A 20,883-nucleotide genomic window follows, 5' to 3' on the forward strand; every position below is an offset into this window, starting at 1 on the left:
TGTTGATTTCTTCACTCCAAGCTGGTTGGCTATTGCAGATTCAGTCTTCCCAGCCTGGTGCAGGGCTACAATTTTGTTTCTGGTGTCCTTTGACAGCTCTTTGGTCTTCACCATAGTGGAGTTTGGAGTCAGACTGTTTGAGGGTGTGCACAGGTGTCTTTTTATACTGATAACAAGTTTAAACAGGTGCCATTACTACAGGTAATGAGTGGAGGAAAGAGGAGACTCTTAAAGAAGAAGTTACAGGTCTGTGAGAGCCAGAAATCTTGATTGTTTGTTTCTGACCAAATACTTATTTTCCACCATAATATGCAAATAAAATGTTAAAAAAACAGACAATGTGATTTTCTGGATTTTTTTTCCTCAGTTTGTCTCCCATAGTTGAGGTCTACCTATGATGTAAATTACAGACGCCTCGCATCTTTTTAAGTGGTGGAACTTGCACTATTGCTGACTGACTAAATACTTTTTTGCCCCACTGTATATATATGTATATATATGTATATATGTGTGTGTGTGTGTGTGTGTGTATATATATATATATATATGTATATATATATATATATATATATATATATATATATATATATATATATATATATATATATATATATATATATATATATATATATATATATATATATATATACACACTAGCTATTGAACCCGTTCTACGCCCGGGTGGCGAGCATTTATATTGGTATATGGTCTCCATCCTGGTATGTGCTGCTCCATCCTGCGTCCCCATCCTGTCATGTGCTGCTCCATCCTGCGTCCCCATCCTGTCATGTGCTGCTCCATCCTGCGTCCCCATCCTGTCATGTGCTGCTCCCATCCTGCGCCCCCGTTCTGTCATGTGCTGCTCCCATCCTGCGCCCCCGTTCTGTCATGTGCTGCTCCCATCCTGCGCCCCCGTTCTGTCATGTGCTGCTCCCATCCTGCGCCCCCGTTCTGTCATGTGCTGCTCCCATCCTGCGCCCCCGTTCTGTCATGTGCTGCTCCCATCCTGCGCCCCCGTTCTGTCATGTGCTGCTCCCATCCTGCGCCCCCGTTCTGTCATGTGCTGGTCCCATCCTGCGCCCCCGTTCTGTCATGTGCTGCTCCCATCCTGCGCCTCCATTCTGTCATTTGCTGCTCCCATCCTGTCATGTGCTGCTCCCATCCTGCACCCCCGTTCTGTCATGTGCTGCTCCCATCCTGCGCCCCCGTTCTGTCATGTGCTGCTCCCATCCTGCGGCACCGTTCTTTAATTTGCTGCTCCCATCCATATGCCCCATACGCTGCTCCATAAGATGCTCCATAGTATATGCCCCGTATCAGGTGGCGTAAGTAACAAATAGCTGTGGCATGAAGTGCCACAGCCTCATGCCATAGCAATTTGTTACTTGCGCCACCTGATTCCTTTCCGCCGCCATTTTTTGGTCCTCCTGCTGGCGAAATCGGCGCCTGCGCAGTCCGCGCTTTCCGGCGCCATTTTCTTGAAGACACACTCCGGCTCCACTGCAGGTGTGTCTTCAAGAAAATGGCGCCGGAAAGCGCAGACTGCGCAGGCGCCGATTCCGGCAGCAGGACCAAGAAAATGGCGGCAGAAAGGAATCAGGTGGCGTAAATAACAAATTGCTGTGGCATGAAGTGTCACAGCTTCATGCCACAGCAATTTGTTACTTGCGCCATTACTTTCCGCCCATTTTCTTCGTCCTCCTGCTGCCGGAATCGGCGCCTGCGCAGTCCGCGCTTTCCGGCGCCATTTTCTTGAAGACACACCTGCAGTGGAGCCGGAGTGTGTCTTCAAGAAAATGGTGCCGGAAAGCGCGGACTGCGCAGGCGCCGATTCCTGCTGCCGGAATCGGCGCCTGCGCAGTCCGCGCTTTCCGGCGCCATTTTCTTGAAGACACACCTGCAGTGGAGCCGGAGTGTGTCTTCAAGAAAATGGCGCCGGAAAGCACGGACTACGCAGGCGCCGATTCCGGCAGCAGGACCAAGAAAATGGCGGCGGAAAGGAATCAGGTGGCGTAAATAACAAATTGCTGTGGCATGAAGTGCCACAGCTTCATTCCACAGCAATTTGTTACTTACGCCATTCCTTTCCGCCCATTTTCTTCGTCCTCTTGCTGCCGGAATCGGCGCCTGCGCAGTCCGCGCTTTCCGGCGCCATTTTCTTGAAGACACACTCCGGCTCCACTGCAGGTGTGTCTTCAAGAAAATGGCGCCGGAAAGCGCGGACTGCGCAGGCACCGATTCCGGCAGTCCGCGCTTTCCGGCGCCATTTTCTTGAAGACACACTCTGGCTCCTCTGCCTGTGACTGGTAAGTCAGAGGGCGGCGCCGGCGCGCATTAAGCGCGTCATCGCACCCTCTGAACTGTCACAGCAGAGGAGCCGGGAGACGGAGCCGCACGCAGCGCTGGAACGGGGAAAGGTGAAAATACTTACACTCCTGGCGGTCCCTGACTCTCCGGTGGAGATCGCGGTATGCGTTCAGTGCTTACGCATACCGCGATCTCCTGGGAGCGTCACTCTGTGGGGGCCAGACTGCGCCGGCGCAGTCTATAAAGGCTTCGGACAGAGTGACGCTCCCAGCGTTATATTATAGATATATATATATATTTATTTATTAAGAGACTACTGCAAAATGTTCACTTTGTTTGATTTTTATCTTGAGAGACAGGTGGAAAGCATGCCAAGACGCATGAAAACTGTGATTAAAAGTCATTGTTATTCCACAAAATATTGATGTCTGAACTCTTCCCGAGTTAAAACATTAGTATTGTTGTTTCTAAATGATTATGAACTTGTTTTTTTTGCATTATTTCAGGTCTGTAAGCAATGCATTTTTTTGTTATTTTGACGATTTCTCATTTTTAGAAAATAAATACAAAATTTATTGCTTGGAACTTCGGAGTCATGTCGTCAGAAGTTTATAGAATAAAAGAACAATTTACATTTTACTCAAAAATATACCTATAAAGAGAAAAATTAGACAAACTGAAAATTTTGCAGTGGTCTCTTAATTTTTGCCAGAGCAAATATTATATATACACCGTCATTTACAGAGAATTTCAAGCAAAGAGTGACTGGTGAGAGATAGTGATGAAGCGAATACACGAGTGACAGGTAGTGTGTGCTACTATATGTGGGACTTTCCTGACAGTCGTAGAGTCACATATCATTATTTTCTGTATGATCAAATGTAACAACAAATTTCCAGAATTATTAGGTTTCCATGTAGCCCTTGACATAATGTATGCATTACTCCGGAATTGTGAGAGTATTTAGAAATATAAAATAATCCTTAATTCACAGGCTTTTTATATACTGGGCACAATGGGAGCTGTACACCACAGCCCTATTTACTAACAAGACTACAGTTGAACGCTGCTATTTCTCGATGTACCAGACATGGCTGGTATGAAAAGCAGCAGCCAAGTGAATTTCATTGACATGAAAGAACGCATAGTGACAGCTCCATATTGTAGGAGAAGGCCACTACAAACACACATGGCTGGGAACCAACAACTGGCTGAAACACTTTCCCTTTTTTTAAAGGGGACAGATTCCAAGGCGAAGCCTGGAGGAGATGAGGCATTCGGACTACATTCAATGCTTTACAAAGATCTCTTTGTCCCAACACATATTGATGACCTCTCCATTCAGGACCCTCTGACATATGCAAGAGGGGCTATTTATACCAAGCTGTATTTCATAGAGCAGGCCAGTACAATTCTTTCACCTCGGATATCTGCATTCCTCTACTACACAGTGATGTTTTGTAAGGGTAGAATTGATTATAACCAAAACAGTAGTTACATGTGTCCAGATCTAACTCTGATTAGATGTCCATCTGCACCGAAAATGATATTTTCATTAAGACGAGACTCAAGGAACTGTATGTAGACTATGAGGAGGTATGCTGAAACATTGTGAACTTTCTGTTTTATTCGAAACATAATTTCACTGATGAGACAGCATGGTCTGGGAAGGAAATTTATATGAATATACAAATAAACCCTAAAAGGGCAGACCCACTAAATGTCAGCCCCTCACTGACAGGCCAATAAACCGAAGCCTTTATTATAATTCTAAAACCGCATGCCCTCTTGCTAAATGTATTCTCAATAGGATAACACAACTGGAAAGTTACCCATTGTTGCTAGTATTGTTGCTAGGTAGAAGAGCATGAGCTGAAACCTTAATTGTATTATGAGATAACACTCCAGAAAATTATGCATTTTTCTGAATGCACAGTGCCTACAATAATACATAGTGGTGGCAATGTCCTTATGTGGAGCTGCATAAGTGCCGCTTGTGTCAAAGAGAAGATGATAACATCACCCTTGGTAGACGTGCACTTTTCTAACAGGACAATGAGGAACAAACGACTTATACATTTGTTGCATTTCAGAAAATCAGTGATTCAGAAGCCAAGTATGTCTCCTGGTCTGAACCCAACCAAACACCTATGGGGAATTCAGGCTCTAAAATGGTATTTCTTGATGAATTGAAACAAACAGATGTGGCAATAGGTCTTCAACTTGTTCATTCCGTGCCTAGAAAACTTGATGCTGTCCTTAGAAATCATGGAGATCATACAAAATATGATGTTGTTAATTTTTGATATGAGGTATATTCATTTTTGCATCGACCAATTTGAGTAAAACTGAAGCTTTTATACTGAAAGTTACCGTATACTAATCATACTTTCATGCTATGAGTTAAAAAATTTCTATGATTCTCAATTTTGTCAAAATATTGGAAATAGTTCTTGTATTCATTGAGACATTGATTAAAATCTCTTTTTTTCAAAGGGGGGTGTACTTCTTCATGCTGAGCACTGTATCTTGTATTCACAATTTTCGATATTTCAGATCAATATTTTATTTTGAAATTTAATAGGCAAGAATTAAACTACCCAAATTTGCATTATTCTGGGGATTGTTGGGCCAGCGCCTGAACCAGCCAACGTATATCAGAATTTCTGCTTACTTAATGTAAGATTTGGCAGTAAAGCAAACCACATAATCTGATATATAACCCTATAGGGTCCTAACCTATGTACAACCAATTCTCCACCCCATAAACATTTCTCTCTTTATTATAAATTGCATTAAAATAGATATACATAACATATAAATAGAAACAATAAAATTGCAAAAAAACCATATACAATCATATACAACATGGGGTCATAAACCTGTGAGGGGATTGTGGACTAATCGGCCTACATCAATTCCCTTCCTAATCGCGAATATTGACACCCTAATATGGTACGATATGGCAACCCCACTCAATGGTGGTTATCCCTAGATGCCCGTACTGCTATTGTGTCCCGTCTATACCCTGGACAAAATATATACAAAATAAGAAAAGGCTCATGTGGTGCCAGTAATCACTTATGTAAATCAGACAGGTTCCACAGTCTACTCTACAGAGTACAATATCAGAATTTCACCTCCAATACACTGTATTCGGAAATCGGACATCAATAGTAGTATAGACCCCTACAGGGTGTAAGTGGAGAAGTATTCTGTCATTGTTGTCTCCTTTCGTATAGATATAAAATTACACCACTTATCCGCCATAGTTAGCTCTACCCTATGCACAGAAAGCTATACTCATGTTTTAGTCCAAGAGACTTATAAGTATGGTGTTACTTAGCTTTTAGTTATTTTTCATCCCAGCTTCAGTTGCTCATCACCCTAATGCATTTCTCCCCTTTTGGCTGTTCAGGGGTTCATCAGGGGTCTCCCTCAATGGGGGTAAATATAAACAGCAGTGCTGCAATCAGCTCCTCGCTTCTCTAGATCATGAGTCCAACTGGACCCAGGCAGCAAAAGAGGTGGGAAACGCGTCAGGATGTTAAGCAACTGTACAAAGATTTGGCAGTGCCCATAAGACAACTAAAAAATATTTGGAGCTAATTAAACTCTACAGGAAATACAGATATAAGATCCAGAGCTTTATAGAAATAAACTTTCAGAAATATGCATCATCACTCACAAGAGCTAAAACCACAAACATGTACTAGATACTGTAATCTGCTCTATAATTAAACATCATATAACAACAGCTGTCAATCTACAAAGCCCGAGATCATTAAACTGATAGCAGCCAGTGTTTATGGCCCGGGATATTTACAATGAGCTTTAGTAATAATATTCTGTCTGTCAATGCCAAGTTTACATTGTACTTCTTTATTGAGTAGGAGTAGAAGGAAAAACTGCAGTAAAAGATAGAATAGTACTCTGCATTCTCGATAGTAGGGACTAAAGGGAGCATGTCACCAGGTTTTACCTACTGTATTTTCTGGCGTATAAGACTACTTTTTAACCCCTGAAAATCTTCTCAAAAGTCGGGTATCGTCTTATACGTCAGGTGTCGTCTTATAGGGCAGGTGCGGCGTAATCTGCGGTCGCTGCATATTGTGGGGGGAGCGACCCCAATGACGAGGTGAGGGGGCACCTCACCGGGAAGGTGTAAGTGAAGCAGAGGCAGAGAAGGAGATAATAGGATAAAAGGGCGAGCCAGATTAGTGAAAGAGGAGTGTTTTTCTAGGCACAGCACCGCTCTCTCTTTTTTGCATACCCCTGGCATCCCAGACGCTGACAATTTGCTTCACTTACACCTTCCTGGTGAGGCGCGCCTTCACCTCGTCATCGGGACCACTCCCCCCACTATATACGTCAACCGCAAATTGCTCCGCACCCGCCCTATAAGACGACACCCGGCATATAAGACAACCCCCGACTTTTGAGAAGATTTTATATTTTAACAGGAAAAGTTGGGGGTCGTCTTATACGCCCAGTCGTCTTATACGCCTGAAAATACGGTATATAAAAATTGTATTCAGTATTTTATCTGATATGAAATTACCTTCTTAAAATTCAGGCTATTAGTCCCTGGCGGCGCCGCATACCCTATACAAGGAGAAAGACTCAAGTGTCCGCTAGTCATACCTTGACCAACCAGTTGGCTTGGTGACAATTTAGCAGGAGAGTTTGATAGTCCAGATATCCTCAATAGACACTTCATATCTCTTTAGTATAAGGAGGTTGTTTTTGTCGAGAGAACAGTTTATAGGGGTAAAACCTTGTGACATGTTCCCTTTGTGGTTGTAAAGTTTTTAAAAGCAAGAGAAAAAAAGGATTTCATATATTTCCATGGATAATTCACATCTCAAACGTTTCTGGCAAGTTCACAAGAACCACTCACACATACAGCTGCCTTGAGAATGGGGCCCCAACAGGGTGCACCACTGCTAGAGGTAAGGAGGCCCCACTTGTGTAGCTTGCTCCCTTTTTATGGTGGTTCAGAAATATTTCTATTTGCGCTTATTTAGCAATTTTCTATGAAATTATCTGAGAGCCTTTCCAGTGGCAGCGATGTACAAACTTGCCTACATTTTCAAGATATATAGGAGTCCAGTGGTGAGACTCACACCTTAGATACATTTATGACATACTCCAGTGCATATGCCATCGACTTGCATTCTAAAGAATAATGCATATGTTATGTATAAGCGCTTTATAGTTGCCTACACTGAATAAAAGTAACCTTGCAGCTGCACACTTTGACATTCATTTGGCCCACAGCAAAGGAGAGGTACTGTCACTTTTGTTTGACGTATAGTGACAGTGTTGCAGCCCAAGGCCAAGTTTCCACAAATATCGGAGATCTGAAGACTGCAATTACACAGAATACACAGACATATTTTGAAAGGAAATTGTTCTGTTCAAGAAACCTGTTATGCCACATAATTATGTTTATCGTTTTCTATTTCCTATAAATTTATAAATTACAATTGGTGACTGGATTGTAACTAACTCTCACCTCTCCAGTCCACTCTTAAAATGGTATTCCCATCTCCAAGATCCTATCCCAATAGGATGCTGCCCGACTTCCACCTTTCTCCTTGCTACTCCTCCGCAAATCTCTTCATTGGATCCCAATTAACCAACGTATACAGTTGAAACTACTAGCATTGACCTACCAAGCCGTCCATAATCTGTCTCCTCCATATATCTCCAAAACAATCTTTTGATATCTTCCATTATGTAATCTCCGGTCCTCACAAGAACTCCTTCTCTACTCCACACGTGTATGTTCTTCACCCAATCACCTCCAAACTATCTCCTGTCCTCTGAAATTCTGTGCCTCAATACATCCACCACATTCAAAACTTTCAGACGGAACTTGAAAACGCACATATTCAGAATAGCTAAAAATCTGCAATGACCCCACTGCCACCTCACCAGCACAGGAACTGACGCAAAACCCCTAACCTAATGTCTCCTTCCCCATTATCCTGTGTGTAGACAGTAAGTCCACCAAGGCAGGGCCCTCTCCTTACAGTTCCAGTCTGTCGTTGTTAGTTTGGTCACCGTATTTTATATTTGTATCTTGTATGTAAACCCTTTTTCATGTACAGCACTCTTAAAATCAATGGTGGTCTGAAAGTAAATAAGAATAAACCACACGCCCCCTACTTTAATCACATGCACAGTGTCATGTAACTTCCCAACAAGATAGTCATTTGGGAATTTGGACTTCAGATTCAACAAGAACATCTCATGACAGAACTCATCATCTATCGTGTCTCATAAGCCAAAATAGCCACTGATCTTTTTTGGAAAAACAGCATTATATTTCTGTCTAAAAGGAAATCTTTACAATTCTAAAAAATTGCTTTAACAGCACATGCCTCATTCCCAGCACTGAAGTATGGTCTCTTTCATCTTTCAATTTATCAATCTTCAAGAACTAGTCACCTTTCATGCAAAATCTGCTCTGCTGTATAAACTGGAGCTTGGCCCTGAACTTGGCAAAGAATTCTCATTATGAAGAGGTCAGAGTTCTTCAACAATCTGTTCTGAAAATGGATATATGGTACAGGAGGGAACGCTGGAGGCACATAGCACCATTGTAGAATACCAGACACAATGCAATTAGGTTCTGTCCCTACTTGTAGAAAGAGGTTTGAGATAAACTCATATGAACATCAACACTTCAGCGAATTATAGCAGAATCCCCCCCTAATCGAGACTCGTGCTCAAGTGATTATTTAGCATTGCATAATTATTTTATTTTTCTCATTTTTAGTTGCACATAGTTTAATAATTGTTTGTTTGCTATATTAAGAATAAGCATTACAAGCACTAACTCCTTGTTCAGTCACCAATCATGCATAGACCTTTTGTATGACTGGTCCTTCTGTCAATCACTGACCTCAAACTTCTACTTGGGCAGGAAGAAAAGGATCCAAAACACTCAAAGTGAAGTAAGTAAATATCAGGAAGGCAGGACACAATTAAATGTACTACTAGTTTTAAAGATATAGAAGGATCCTTTGTGAAAAGTTATGAGGACTATAATAACAGTTGATGTTTAAAGGGGTTGTCCATTACTTTACAGAGGACAGGGATCATTCAAAAAGAAAGGAATTAAATTCACCACTGGAATCCCCCACTGTGTCAGCATTGCTCATCTGATGGTCTCCACCAGGGCAGGTACTAATGAGGTCTCCACCACCAGTCACTAACAGCTTTAAAGGATTAGGTGGCAAAGCAAACGTACAACACAAATCTTACTTTTTGCTGGCCTCGCACACATCTGTGATATTGGAAAAGAGATGGTGGTTTTCAGTCTTGGTCATGGTAGAACTCAGTTGCTTAGAATTCTTAAACATTCGAATTAAAATCTCCAAACTGAGCAGGTATGAATGTTCAGAAGAGATAACCTCAAACATAGCCTGCGGGACGAGAACAAACTGAGGTTGCGATATACAGCATTAAGAAACATTCTACAATAATCTTATTGAAATGGAAATTGTTACTTTTTGAGGACATTTTGCTTCAATGCAACAAAAAAAGAAATGAAGCTTTATACATAGGTCTTCATGGAAGCTGTAGGCAGATAAGGGTGGAATATTTGTAGACAACATGTAGACAATGTCTCCACGGTTACAGACTACAATTAACCTGTGTAGTCTGATCCTGAAGGCATGCGTTATGCCACTCTGTTCCCCTTTCTTACTATCTATAGATTAGCCAGAAGGATATATTAAGAAATTACTTTAATATCACTCTACACACAAGGTCATTTTGTAGTCGGAGCCACAGTAGACACAAAAAGGCACAAAATTTATATCTGTAACTGAGAACATAGCACTGCCCAAATACAATGACGACATTGGCAGTCTCAGTGACAATCTAATTTGCATAGGGCTTGTCTGGCTGTCCCCCAACAGCAGACTTTTGGGGGACACAATAATTCAGCACATTACATTTCAATGGTTAATCCAATTTCTTTAAGAAAAAAAAAGAAGAAAAGAATGTCAGCAGCAAACCTCAATGTTGTGAGCGACACCGGCACAAAAATGGGACAAGAATCCACTAGTCTCTAGCAAACCATGGAAAAAGGTTTATTGCTTAATACACTGGAGCAATAAATCTTTTTTTTTCCACTTTTTTTAAACCCCTGGTGAGCGCTGTCATGATTTTATTTTTTATTTTTAATCCAATTTCTTTGGAGAAACGTTACTGGTAATGCTATTTCTGCTTGACGTCATCTCATAAAAAATCCACATAGCTAAACCAGCAGTCGATATAGGATACACTGAAATTATATTTTAGATGTATACCTCTTGTCTTTTTCTTTCTTCTTGGCCAATACTCTGTGACAAGCCATTCTTCCTCACCTGAAATAGTAAAGTCAGCAATTTAGGTTTCTATCATATGACATCTATTAAGCTATGACACAACCAATTTGGAAGCACAATGTATCAAAAACAATGTTATCCAATTTACAGTAGTTTCAAGAGCAGATGAAAGTCCGCTCATTGCTATATTTTATTACTTTCTTGTGTAATTTAAGAGCCTATACAATGGGCAATGGTTTACTGTTGGTGAACACTGCAGCAATACAATTGTATGAGAGGCCAAACTGGGAGAATCGATGACCTTTAAAAAAGGGGGAAAAAAAAGTTATCCAGATTTGGTTAAATTTACTGTCAATGACAAGAATAAGAGAATTATTCATGATGAAATGAATCTCCCACACAAAGCGCAGATTATCAAATTGAATGATTCTTATTCTAGTTAGCACCTATCTATAGGGTAAGGGCTAACTTACTGATCACTGGGGGTCTGACCGCGGGGACCACCAGCATTCCACAGTATGCAGCGTCCCATCTGGAATGGAGCAGAGGTGCACATTCTCAACATCAGCTCTATTCACTGCCTATGGGACTGCCAGAGATACATTAGGCAACACATACCAGGTAGGCACTAACCAGTTTTCAATAAAGTCTATTTTGTCAGTTGTACTGGCAGAATGATGTGAATTTCCACCTATCATGAACCAAGTAGTTGCATCAATCTTCCAGTTACAAGAAGCATAGTTATTGTAATAAAAAGACGTATTGTGCAGAGGAAAGTTGCATAAGAGTGTCATAAATACAGCTAGTGTTCAAAACAATGCAGTAAAATGACAGCGGAGAAGCAACATAATAGGAATACAGTTTCTAATGCCAATTAAAGTTAGGTACAAACTGGTATAATCAGCAAAACATGATAAATCATTACCAGCAGATACTCCATAGCCATCTTCACACAATAAACAAGGCTGTATAAAAAACCAAATCACTATATATGTCATGCGAGTTAGAAATAACACTACAGTCCTTTACTTCTGCAACTGATACCTGAATAAATCTCAATAATCTAGTATATGCGCTACGATCTAAAAAATTTCACCTGGAATTGCCCGGTCAGCTGGTATTTTCTATGTCCAAACTCCGAAACTAAATGGCCAGAAAGGCTGTGTAACAAATAGGCAATCCCGGTATGTGTTGCGGTTGTCGAACATGAGCGAGACATGCAGCCTCGGGGACTCAAACATATTATTGGAGCAGGCCGAAGTCACACGTATACCACCCGAGCATGCTCCAGTAACACCTTATCCGGGCACATTCACTCATCACTAATGATTATGAACATCAAAGTCATAAGGGCTGCATAATCCACTTAGAACGTTTTGTAAAGGAGATGTGTCCCTCCTGCAGAACTAATGGAGGCACCATATTGTAGCATGTAGTGATGAGTGCCAACAGTTGTGCATTGCAGAACCGTCACCGTCACATTTAGCGACGCTGCAGCGACCTAGACAACGATCCCGATCGCTGCAGCGTCGCTGTGTGGTCGCTGGAGAGCTGTCACACAGACAGCTCTCCAGCGACCAACTATGCGAAGTCCCCTGGTAACCAGGGTAAACATCGGGTTACTAAGCGCAGGGCCGCGCTTAGTAACCTGATGTTTACCCTGGTTACCAGCGTAAACGTAAAAAAAAAAACCACTACATACTTACATTCCGGTGTCTGTCCCCCGGCGCTGTGCTTCTCTGCACTGACTGAGCGCCGGCCGGAAAGCACAGCGGTGATGTCACCGTTGTGCTCTACTTTCCGGCTGGCGCTTACACAGTGCAGAGAAGCACAGCGCCGGGGGACAGACACCGGAATTTAAGTATGTAGTGTTTTTTTTTTTACGTTTACGCTGGTAACCAGGGTAAACATCGGGTTACTAAGCGCGGCCCTGCGCTTAGTAACCCGATGTTTACCCTGGTTACCAGTGAAGACATCGCTGAATCAGCGTCACACACGCCGATTCAGCGATGTCTGCGGGAGTCCAGCGACAAAATAAAGTTCTGGACTTTCTGCTCCGACCAACGATGGCACAGCAGGATCCTGATCGCTGCTGCCTGTCAAACTCAACGATATCGCTAGCCAGGACGCTGCAACGTCACGGATCGCTAGCGATATCGTTCAGTGTGAAGGTACCTTTATTAGGGACTTGTGTGCCAACATACAAACTCAAGGCCGAGGTTTCTGTTCCTTAGTATGTGGATAGATCTTTGTATCTTTAGGCAACAGACTCTCCAATTGTAGATAAAGTTTTAATTCAGCACACAAATACATCACTACTACCCAAGAGCTAAATTTACAGACATTCATTAGTTGCAATACGTAATGGTACTAGGAGAAATAAAAGGTAAGCAACTGTCTGCAAGCTCCAACAGATCATCTCGAAATTCCTTGTAAGTCACATAATAGCACAACACGGACAGGATCACCTTTCAGCCTGAAGAGCTAAAAATCCTCTGCAGCCAATAAATTTTAAATTGCTTGACAGTGCTATCAGCGTAATTCTTATCAATTATTTCTATATATTTTTTTTGAATGGCCAAACAATGCAGTTACCTTCCATATAGACCGGATATTAATACAGATCTATTGCACATTTCATCTAACTGTGCAATATCTCTGCAGACTGCACCTGCTGTAGGAGAAGTAACGAGAAACTATGAAAAATAAAACAAAAACAAGACACACTTGACCGTTTCACATGTTGTTTAGTGCATTGGTAAGAAGTCAAATACCAGAGCCATTAGGTATGGTACGTTCAATGACAAACATACACTATGCGTCCTCACACTGCAACCGATAAACTAAGTATAAGTTATTTTATGTTTGTAGCAATAGAGGAATCAATGGATTCTTGATTGCAGTGTGTTGACATGTAGTCTTTGTGCATATACTTGTATAAATACTTGTATATTGGCTAAGGTGTATGTGTACCTGCACATTCATTCAATACTATAGGAGTGCTGGCATTATTCATATATATTTTTTGGAAATTTGTGAAACCGATGCTTAAAAATCTCTACAAGCTGTGTTCCACCACTAAGCTGCTGCCATCAATCGCCATCAGGCATAGGCTTGTGCATCTTTAGACTGTTTCAACCAACCAATCAGCAACTGCTAACAGGCAGCTTCCTTCAAATTTTGCCGGAATATGAAGAAACATTCCTTTTCCTCTTTAGTGCAGGTGATGAAAACATTCCCTTTAATGGTTGTCAGAGAAATGTTCTGCCACATTGAATGCTCTTGGGCACACGAATCATCAAGAATTATTGCTGGCAGCTCCCTTTGCATTTGCTGACAAATGACATTTCCAATGTGCTCGATGGTAGACAAAAATGTCTCATGGGAACACCTTCACATTCCTTCTTGAAGGCATCTTCATGGCGCTGCCAATGACCAACCTTTGGACATCATTGTGTTGAACACAAGAGCGAGACTCATCAATGAAGATGCAGTCTTGCTCCGTACCATGATAGCTTTTGAGAGTGATAGAATGAGGTCAAGGGACCACCTGTAGCTGGACATCTGGCCTGTTGACCAATGTCATCCAAACACCTTCTAAGGCTATGTTCACATGTGGCAGGGAAAAATATAAGGTGTTAGGTCACCAATGCAAGATGCATGTGGAACTATTAAACAAGTTTGTGAAAAATAAAAAAAAAAACAATGTGATCAAATTATTTAGGGAAAAAGATATTTAGGTTCTTTCATGTCTGAAAAAATAGTGACTATTCTGGACAAAAAAAGCTCCTGTACTGAGGTAATCTAATAAATGTGCCACTGCTATGTAATGTGCAACGGCCATGTCATGTCTAACCATGAAGATGCCTTCACGAGGGAACGTCATACTGCTCCTATTCTTGGGATTGTGGCATTTGGTGGCTTAATGCATGGGTGCAAGTACCAGGTACACTAATGTCCCAGCATTGCACTGATTTGGTGGTGGAACCAGTGATATGGATATTTCTCCATAGGGTCTCAGGAGCTGTCTATCAACACGACAATATTAGACTTCATGTTTTTCATGAAGATTGCGAGTAGCCTGTGCGTTGATGTGCTACCATTGCCTGCAGCATTCCTGGACTTGTCTTGCACAAAGCACATCTGCAAAGTCAATGGACAGCAATTGCAAAGGGAGCTGGCAGAAGCGGATCTTGATGATTTACGTGCTCAAGTTCATCCAGCAAGGGAGAACATCAGCCATTATAACCTTACTGATAGCAGCCAATGCGTGGAAGTGTGTGTATTTCTGCATGTGGCGCTCAGATTCAATACTGAATAGGTCGAGATGTTTTGAAAATGTTGTTTAAATTTTTTATCATCTTCATATCTTGAACATTTCTATCAGTTATGTAAATTTCATAATACCTTGAGTTTTGCTTATATATGTGTTATAAATTATATATATATATATATATATATATATATATATATATATATATATATATATATACATACTGTATATAGTTGAAGTAGAGGTAAAAGATTCCATTTTATCACTTGAATAAAGACGGTAAAAGAAGTGAGCTTCTAACACACTCTACAGTTATTTCATTTTTACACCCTCAAAATATTGTATATCCTAACTCCTAATATAGAAGTAGATCATGTGGTAGGTGTGGGGATGTACAGTAACTATCCCCTCGTTAGTCCGGCAACTAAGTGTTTATCGCATAACAGTAAAAGTACCGTATATAATGAATTATGCAGAGATAAAAAAAAAAATCATAAGTGATTTACACAAAGCCTAAAATGAATTGATACAGAAAGTATATTGGAAAATTGTCTATCTTTTATTATACAATAAAAAAAATATATAGATATAATTATATAGAGCCACAAGATTACTATTAAATTGGCCTCTAGAAACATCTTCAAAAAGACGGTGCGCAGCAAATACCTGTTCAGCTTCTCACTACAGAAAAGTAATGTACTGTGAAGCCCTTTATATACAAACATGGGAGATACAAGGCAAACATGAGCAGTTTATAGATTCAAGTACAGAACAAAAATCAATGAACATTTTTGGCCATTTCAGAAAATATTTTATTAGACACGGTGATCTTGATTCACAATATTTTCTCTAATGGAAATCTGATGAAAAGTGGAAGGATAAATTCACATCAATGTCAGGAATTTTTTTTTTGTTCCATTTTAGAAATTGAAAAGTGGAATCCACGCAGAGGACGGATCTATCAGAAGACGCATCAAATTGACTCTAATGGGACCCCAATCTGGTTTCTGTAATTTAACCAGCAAAAACAGAGCAGCAAACTCTGGAATTCCGGTCAGTAGAAGTAAAGGAAATAACTAAAGAAATCTTTATTTCAGCTTATTTTGTGAAGCATTAAAATAACTCTTTACCTCAAGTCACTGTAGCCATGCCATTTATACTGATTAAAACATTTGCAAGGGCAACTATGAAACCTGAGAAACAAGTTCCAAGTAACGAACACAGAACATTGATACAATAATCTCCATGAACAGCACTTCAAACACAACACAACTGTGGATGCTGTCAAAGCAATGGACCATTCCATGTATGCACTATGCATTTGTTTCTTCTTCAGTTTCCTCGTGTCTTCTGCAGTCAGCAGACATTATATTTGAGCTAGCATCATTACTGAAGACTTATGAGTAGTGTTGAGCGATACCGTCCGATACTTGAAAGTATCAGTATCGGATAGTATCGGCCGATACCCGAAAAGTATCGGTTATCGCCAATACCGATATCCGATACCAATACAAGTCAATGGGACATCAAGTATCGGAAGGTATCCTGATGGATCCCAGGGTCTGAAGGAGAGGAAACTCTCCTTCAGGCCCTGGGATCCATAGTGAGGTGTAAAATAAAGAATTAAAATAAAAAATATTGTTATATTCACCTCTCTGGCGGCCCCTGGACATCACCGCGAGGAACCGGCGTCCGGCAGGCTTCTTTGTTCAAAATGAGTGCCTTTAGGACCTGCGGAATGACGTCGCGGCTTCTGATTGGTCGCGTGCCGCCCATGTGACCGCCACGCGACCAATCAGAAGCCGCGACATCATTCCACAGGTCCTAAAGGCGCTCATTCTAGGAATTTATCTGAGGAATGACGTCGCGGCTTCTGATTGGTCGCGTGGCGGTCACATGGGCGGCACGCGACCAATCAGAAGCCGCGACGTCATTCCGCAGGTCCTAAAGGCGCTCATTTTTAACAAAGAAGCCTGTCGGACGCCGGTGACTCGCGGTGATGTTCCAGGGGCCGCCGGAGAGGTGAATATAACAATATTTTTTATTTTAATTCTTTATTTTACACCTCAGATACCGATACCCGATACCACAAAAATATCGGATCTCGGTATCGGAATTCCGATACCGCAAGTATCGGCCGATACCCGATACTTGCGGTATCGGAATGCTCAACACTACTTATGAGATGCAAATTGGAACCTGGAGCTGTCGCAGTTTCCTCAACTAATTAATGAGGACATGTCACTCACCAGAAATATATAATTTTTTTTTATCATATGTAAATGCCACTGTTCTCCTAAACCTGCCATTTTTTCCTTTTCTTATTCCCAAGATCTGGCCGCCTTTTACCTGTATTTAGTTTAGTCTTTTTTGAGAAATGAGTGTCATCCTCATCTCTTTTTTTTCTGGGAGTCTTAAGGACCACATCCACTTGTCTAAAAAAAGACAAGATCTACATTTAAATCAAACAGAAAAAAGAGAGGTCATTCCCGGGAGCTGCTGCAGAATGAAAACAAGGGTGTCTGTTCTCTGGATCTTTATTCATTCATACGACAAATTTTGAAGTCGGGTTGACTCCATCAGGTATCTAGCGATACAATCCTTTGCTCACTGAGCCTTATATTGAGGGTTGAAGCGCCTTTTCTCTTTTTCTTTACATCTACATTCAAGGACGATGGTGCCATATTGGGAATGGAGAGGAGTAGGAACAAAAAACTTACATCAGATTCAAGAGAAGAGAGGCATCTACACCAGGAGAAAAATATATATGAATGTCAAGGGACAGGAGCTGTTCTTTTCTTTAATGGATTAGATTTAGGTGGTGCTGTTGATAATTTATTAAAACATTCAGTCGGAGCCAACAGAACGGCAGGACTTCATTCTCAATAAATAATAATTGGACTTTGCCATTAAAATTTCCATATTACTAAAAATCTAATCTTAAGCCTAAATCTATCTATCTACACACACACACAGTACAGACCTAAAGTTTAGACACACCTTCTCATTTTAAGATTTTTCTGTATTTTCATGACTATGAAAATTGTACATTCACACTGAAGGCATCAAAACTATGAATTAACACATGTGGAATTATGTACTTAACAAAAAAGTGTGAAACAACTGAAAATATGTCTTATATTCTATACATACATGCTAGCCACCTTAGGGAGAGACCCAAGTTGGGCTAAATGTAGCGGGACGAAAGAGACCGAAAAGCCCTCTACTTAAAGGAAATACATAGTGGATGCTTTCCTGAAACGGAAAGTACTTGCAAGCAGCATAATACAAAGAATAGCAGGTTTACCCAGAATCCTTTGCAGTAGGCGGAGCTATGCAAATCATCTAACTAACTAGTTAGATGATCTAACTAATCATCTAACTAATCCGCAGCATTGCACGCTTGGCGATTCCAAGCGCTGTGGATTAGACAGGGGTGGAAAGAGATGATTTGCATAGCTCCGCCTACTGCAAAGGATTCTGGGTAAACCTGCTATTCTTTGTATTATGCTGCTTGCAAGTACTTTCCGTTTCAGGAAAGCATCCACTATGTATTTCCTTTAAGTAGAGGGCTTTTCGGTCTCTTTCGTCCCGCTACATTTAGCCCAACTTGGGTCTCTCCCTAAGGTGGCTAGCATGTATGTATCGCTTGCTCACCGAGCCCCACTCCATACAGCCAACCAATTCCAGCCCTGTGCTGATGAGGGCCTAAAGCCCGAAACACGTGTCCACAGGTAGGAATTGGTTGGCTGTGTAAATTCAGAAACTAATCCGCAGCATTGCACGCTTGGCGATTCCAAGCGCTGTGGATTAGACAGGGGTGGAAAGAGATGATTTGCATAGCTCCGCCTACTGCAAAGGATTCTGGGTAAACCTGCTATTCTTTGTATTATGCTGCTTGCAAGTACTTTCCGTTTCAGGAAAGCATCCACTATGTATTTCCTTTAAGTAGAGGGCTTTTCGGTCTCTTTCGTCCCGCTACATTTAGCCCAACTTGGGTCTCTCCCTAAGGTGGCTAGCATGTATGTATCGCTTGCTCACCGAGCCCCACTCCATACAGCCAACCAATTCCAGCCCTGTGCTGATGAGGGCCTAAAGCCCGAAACACGTGTCCACAGGTAGGAATTGGTTGGCTGTGTAAATTTAGAAACTAATCCGCAGCATTGCACGCTTGGCGATTCCAAGCGCTGTGGATTAGACAGGGGTGGAAAGAGATGATTTGCATAGCTCCGCCTACTGCAAAGGATTCTGGGTAAACCGGCTATTCTTTGTATTATGCTGCTTGCAAGTACTTTCCGTTTCAGGAAAGCATCTTATATTCTAGTTTTTTCAAAGTAGCCACCTTTTGCTTTGATGACTGCTTTGCACAATCTTGGCATTCTCTTTATTGAGCCTCAAAAGGTAGTCACCGGGAATGGTCTTCCAACAATCTTGAAGGAGTTCCCAGAGATGCTTAGCAGTTGTTGGCCCTTTTGCCTTCACTGTGCGGTTCAGCTCACCCCCAAACCATCTCGATTGGGTTCAGGTCTGGTGACTGTGGAGGCCAGGTCACCTGCGTAGCACCCCATCACTCTCCTTCTTGGTCAAATAGCTCTTACACAGCTTGGAGGTGTGTTTGGGGTCATTGTCCTAATGAAAAGTAAATGATGGTCCAACTAAACGCAAACCGGATGGAATAGCATGCCGCTGCAAAATGCTGTGGTAGCCATGCTGGTTCAGTATGCCTTCAATTTTGAATAAATCCCCAACAGTGTCACCAGCAAAGCACCCCCACACCATCACACCTCCTCCTCCATGCTTCACGGTGGGAACCAGGCATGTAGAGTCCATCCGTTCACCTTTTCTGCGTCACACAAAGACATGGTGGTTGGAACCAAAGATCTCAAATTTGGACTCATCAGACCAAAGTACAGGTTTCCACTGGTCTAATGTCCATTCCTTGTATTCTTTAGCCCAAACAAGTCTCTTCTGCTTGCTGCCTGTCCTTAGCAGTGGTTTCCTAGCAGCTATTTTACCATGAAGGTCTGCTGCACAAAATCTCCTCTTAACAGTTGTTGTAGAGATGTGTCTGCTGCTAGGACTCTGTCTGGCATTGACCTGGTCTCTAATCTGAGCTGCTGTTAACCTGCAATTTCTGAGGCTGGTGACTTGGATAAACTTATCCTCAGAAGCAGAGGTGACTCTTGGTCTTCCTTTCCTGGGACGGTCCTCATATGAGCCAGTTTCTTTGTAGCGCTTGATGGTTTTTGCGACTGCCCTTTGGGACACTTTCAAAGTTTTCCCAATTTTTCAGACTGACTGACCTTCATTTCTTAAAGTAATGATGGCTACTCATTTTTCTTTACTTAGAATTTGTATTATGGCAATAAAAAAGCAGCTAACAGACAATTCAGTAGGACTATCAGCTGTGTATCCACCAGACTTCTGCACAACACAACTGATGGTCCCAACACCATTTATAAGGCAAGAAATCCCACTTATTTAACCTGACAGGGCATACCTGTGAAGCGAAAACCATTCCCGGTGACTACCTCTTGAAGCTCATCAAGAGAATGCCAAGAGTGTGCAAAGCAGTCATCAAAGCAAAAGGTGGCTACTTTGAAGAACCTAGAATATAACACATTTTCAGTTGTTTCACACTTTTTTGTTAAGTATATAATTCCACATGTGTTAATTCATAGTTTTGATGCCTTAAGTGTGAATGTACAATTTTCATAGTCATGAAAATACAGAAAAATCTTTAAATGAGAAGGTGTGTCCAAACTTTTGGTATGTACTGTGTATATATATATATATATATATATATATATATATATATATATATATATATATATATATATATATATATATATATATATATATATATATATATATATATATATACACACACCGTATATACTCGAGTATAAGCCGAGATTTTCAGCCCACTCTCGGCTATTACTTGAGTCATATAACCGT

At 41.3% G+C, this 20,883-nt stretch overlaps 1 protein-coding gene across 3 annotated transcripts in view; it reads right to left on the reverse strand.

The window, feature by feature from the left end:
- Positions 1-20,883, reverse strand: part of ARHGEF26 (Rho guanine nucleotide exchange factor 26) — a 203,082-nt gene that overhangs the window by 126,848 nt on the left and 55,351 nt on the right. For all 3 annotated transcript variants that reach the window (XM_069727465.1, XM_069727466.1, XM_069727467.1), the window contains exons 5-6: positions 10,635-10,691; positions 9,583-9,743 (exon numbers count right to left, since the gene is read on the reverse strand). In XM_069727465.1, coding sequence (XP_069583566.1) covers positions 9,583-9,743; positions 10,635-10,691 — 218 coding nt within the window. The remainder of the gene's footprint in view (positions 1-9,582; positions 9,744-10,634; positions 10,692-20,883) is intronic.

This window comes from Ranitomeya imitator, chromosome 5 (genome assembly GCF_032444005.1).
Source record: "Ranitomeya imitator isolate aRanImi1 chromosome 5, aRanImi1.pri, whole genome shotgun sequence".
Lineage (NCBI taxonomy): Eukaryota > Metazoa > Chordata > Amphibia > Anura > Dendrobatidae > Ranitomeya > Ranitomeya imitator.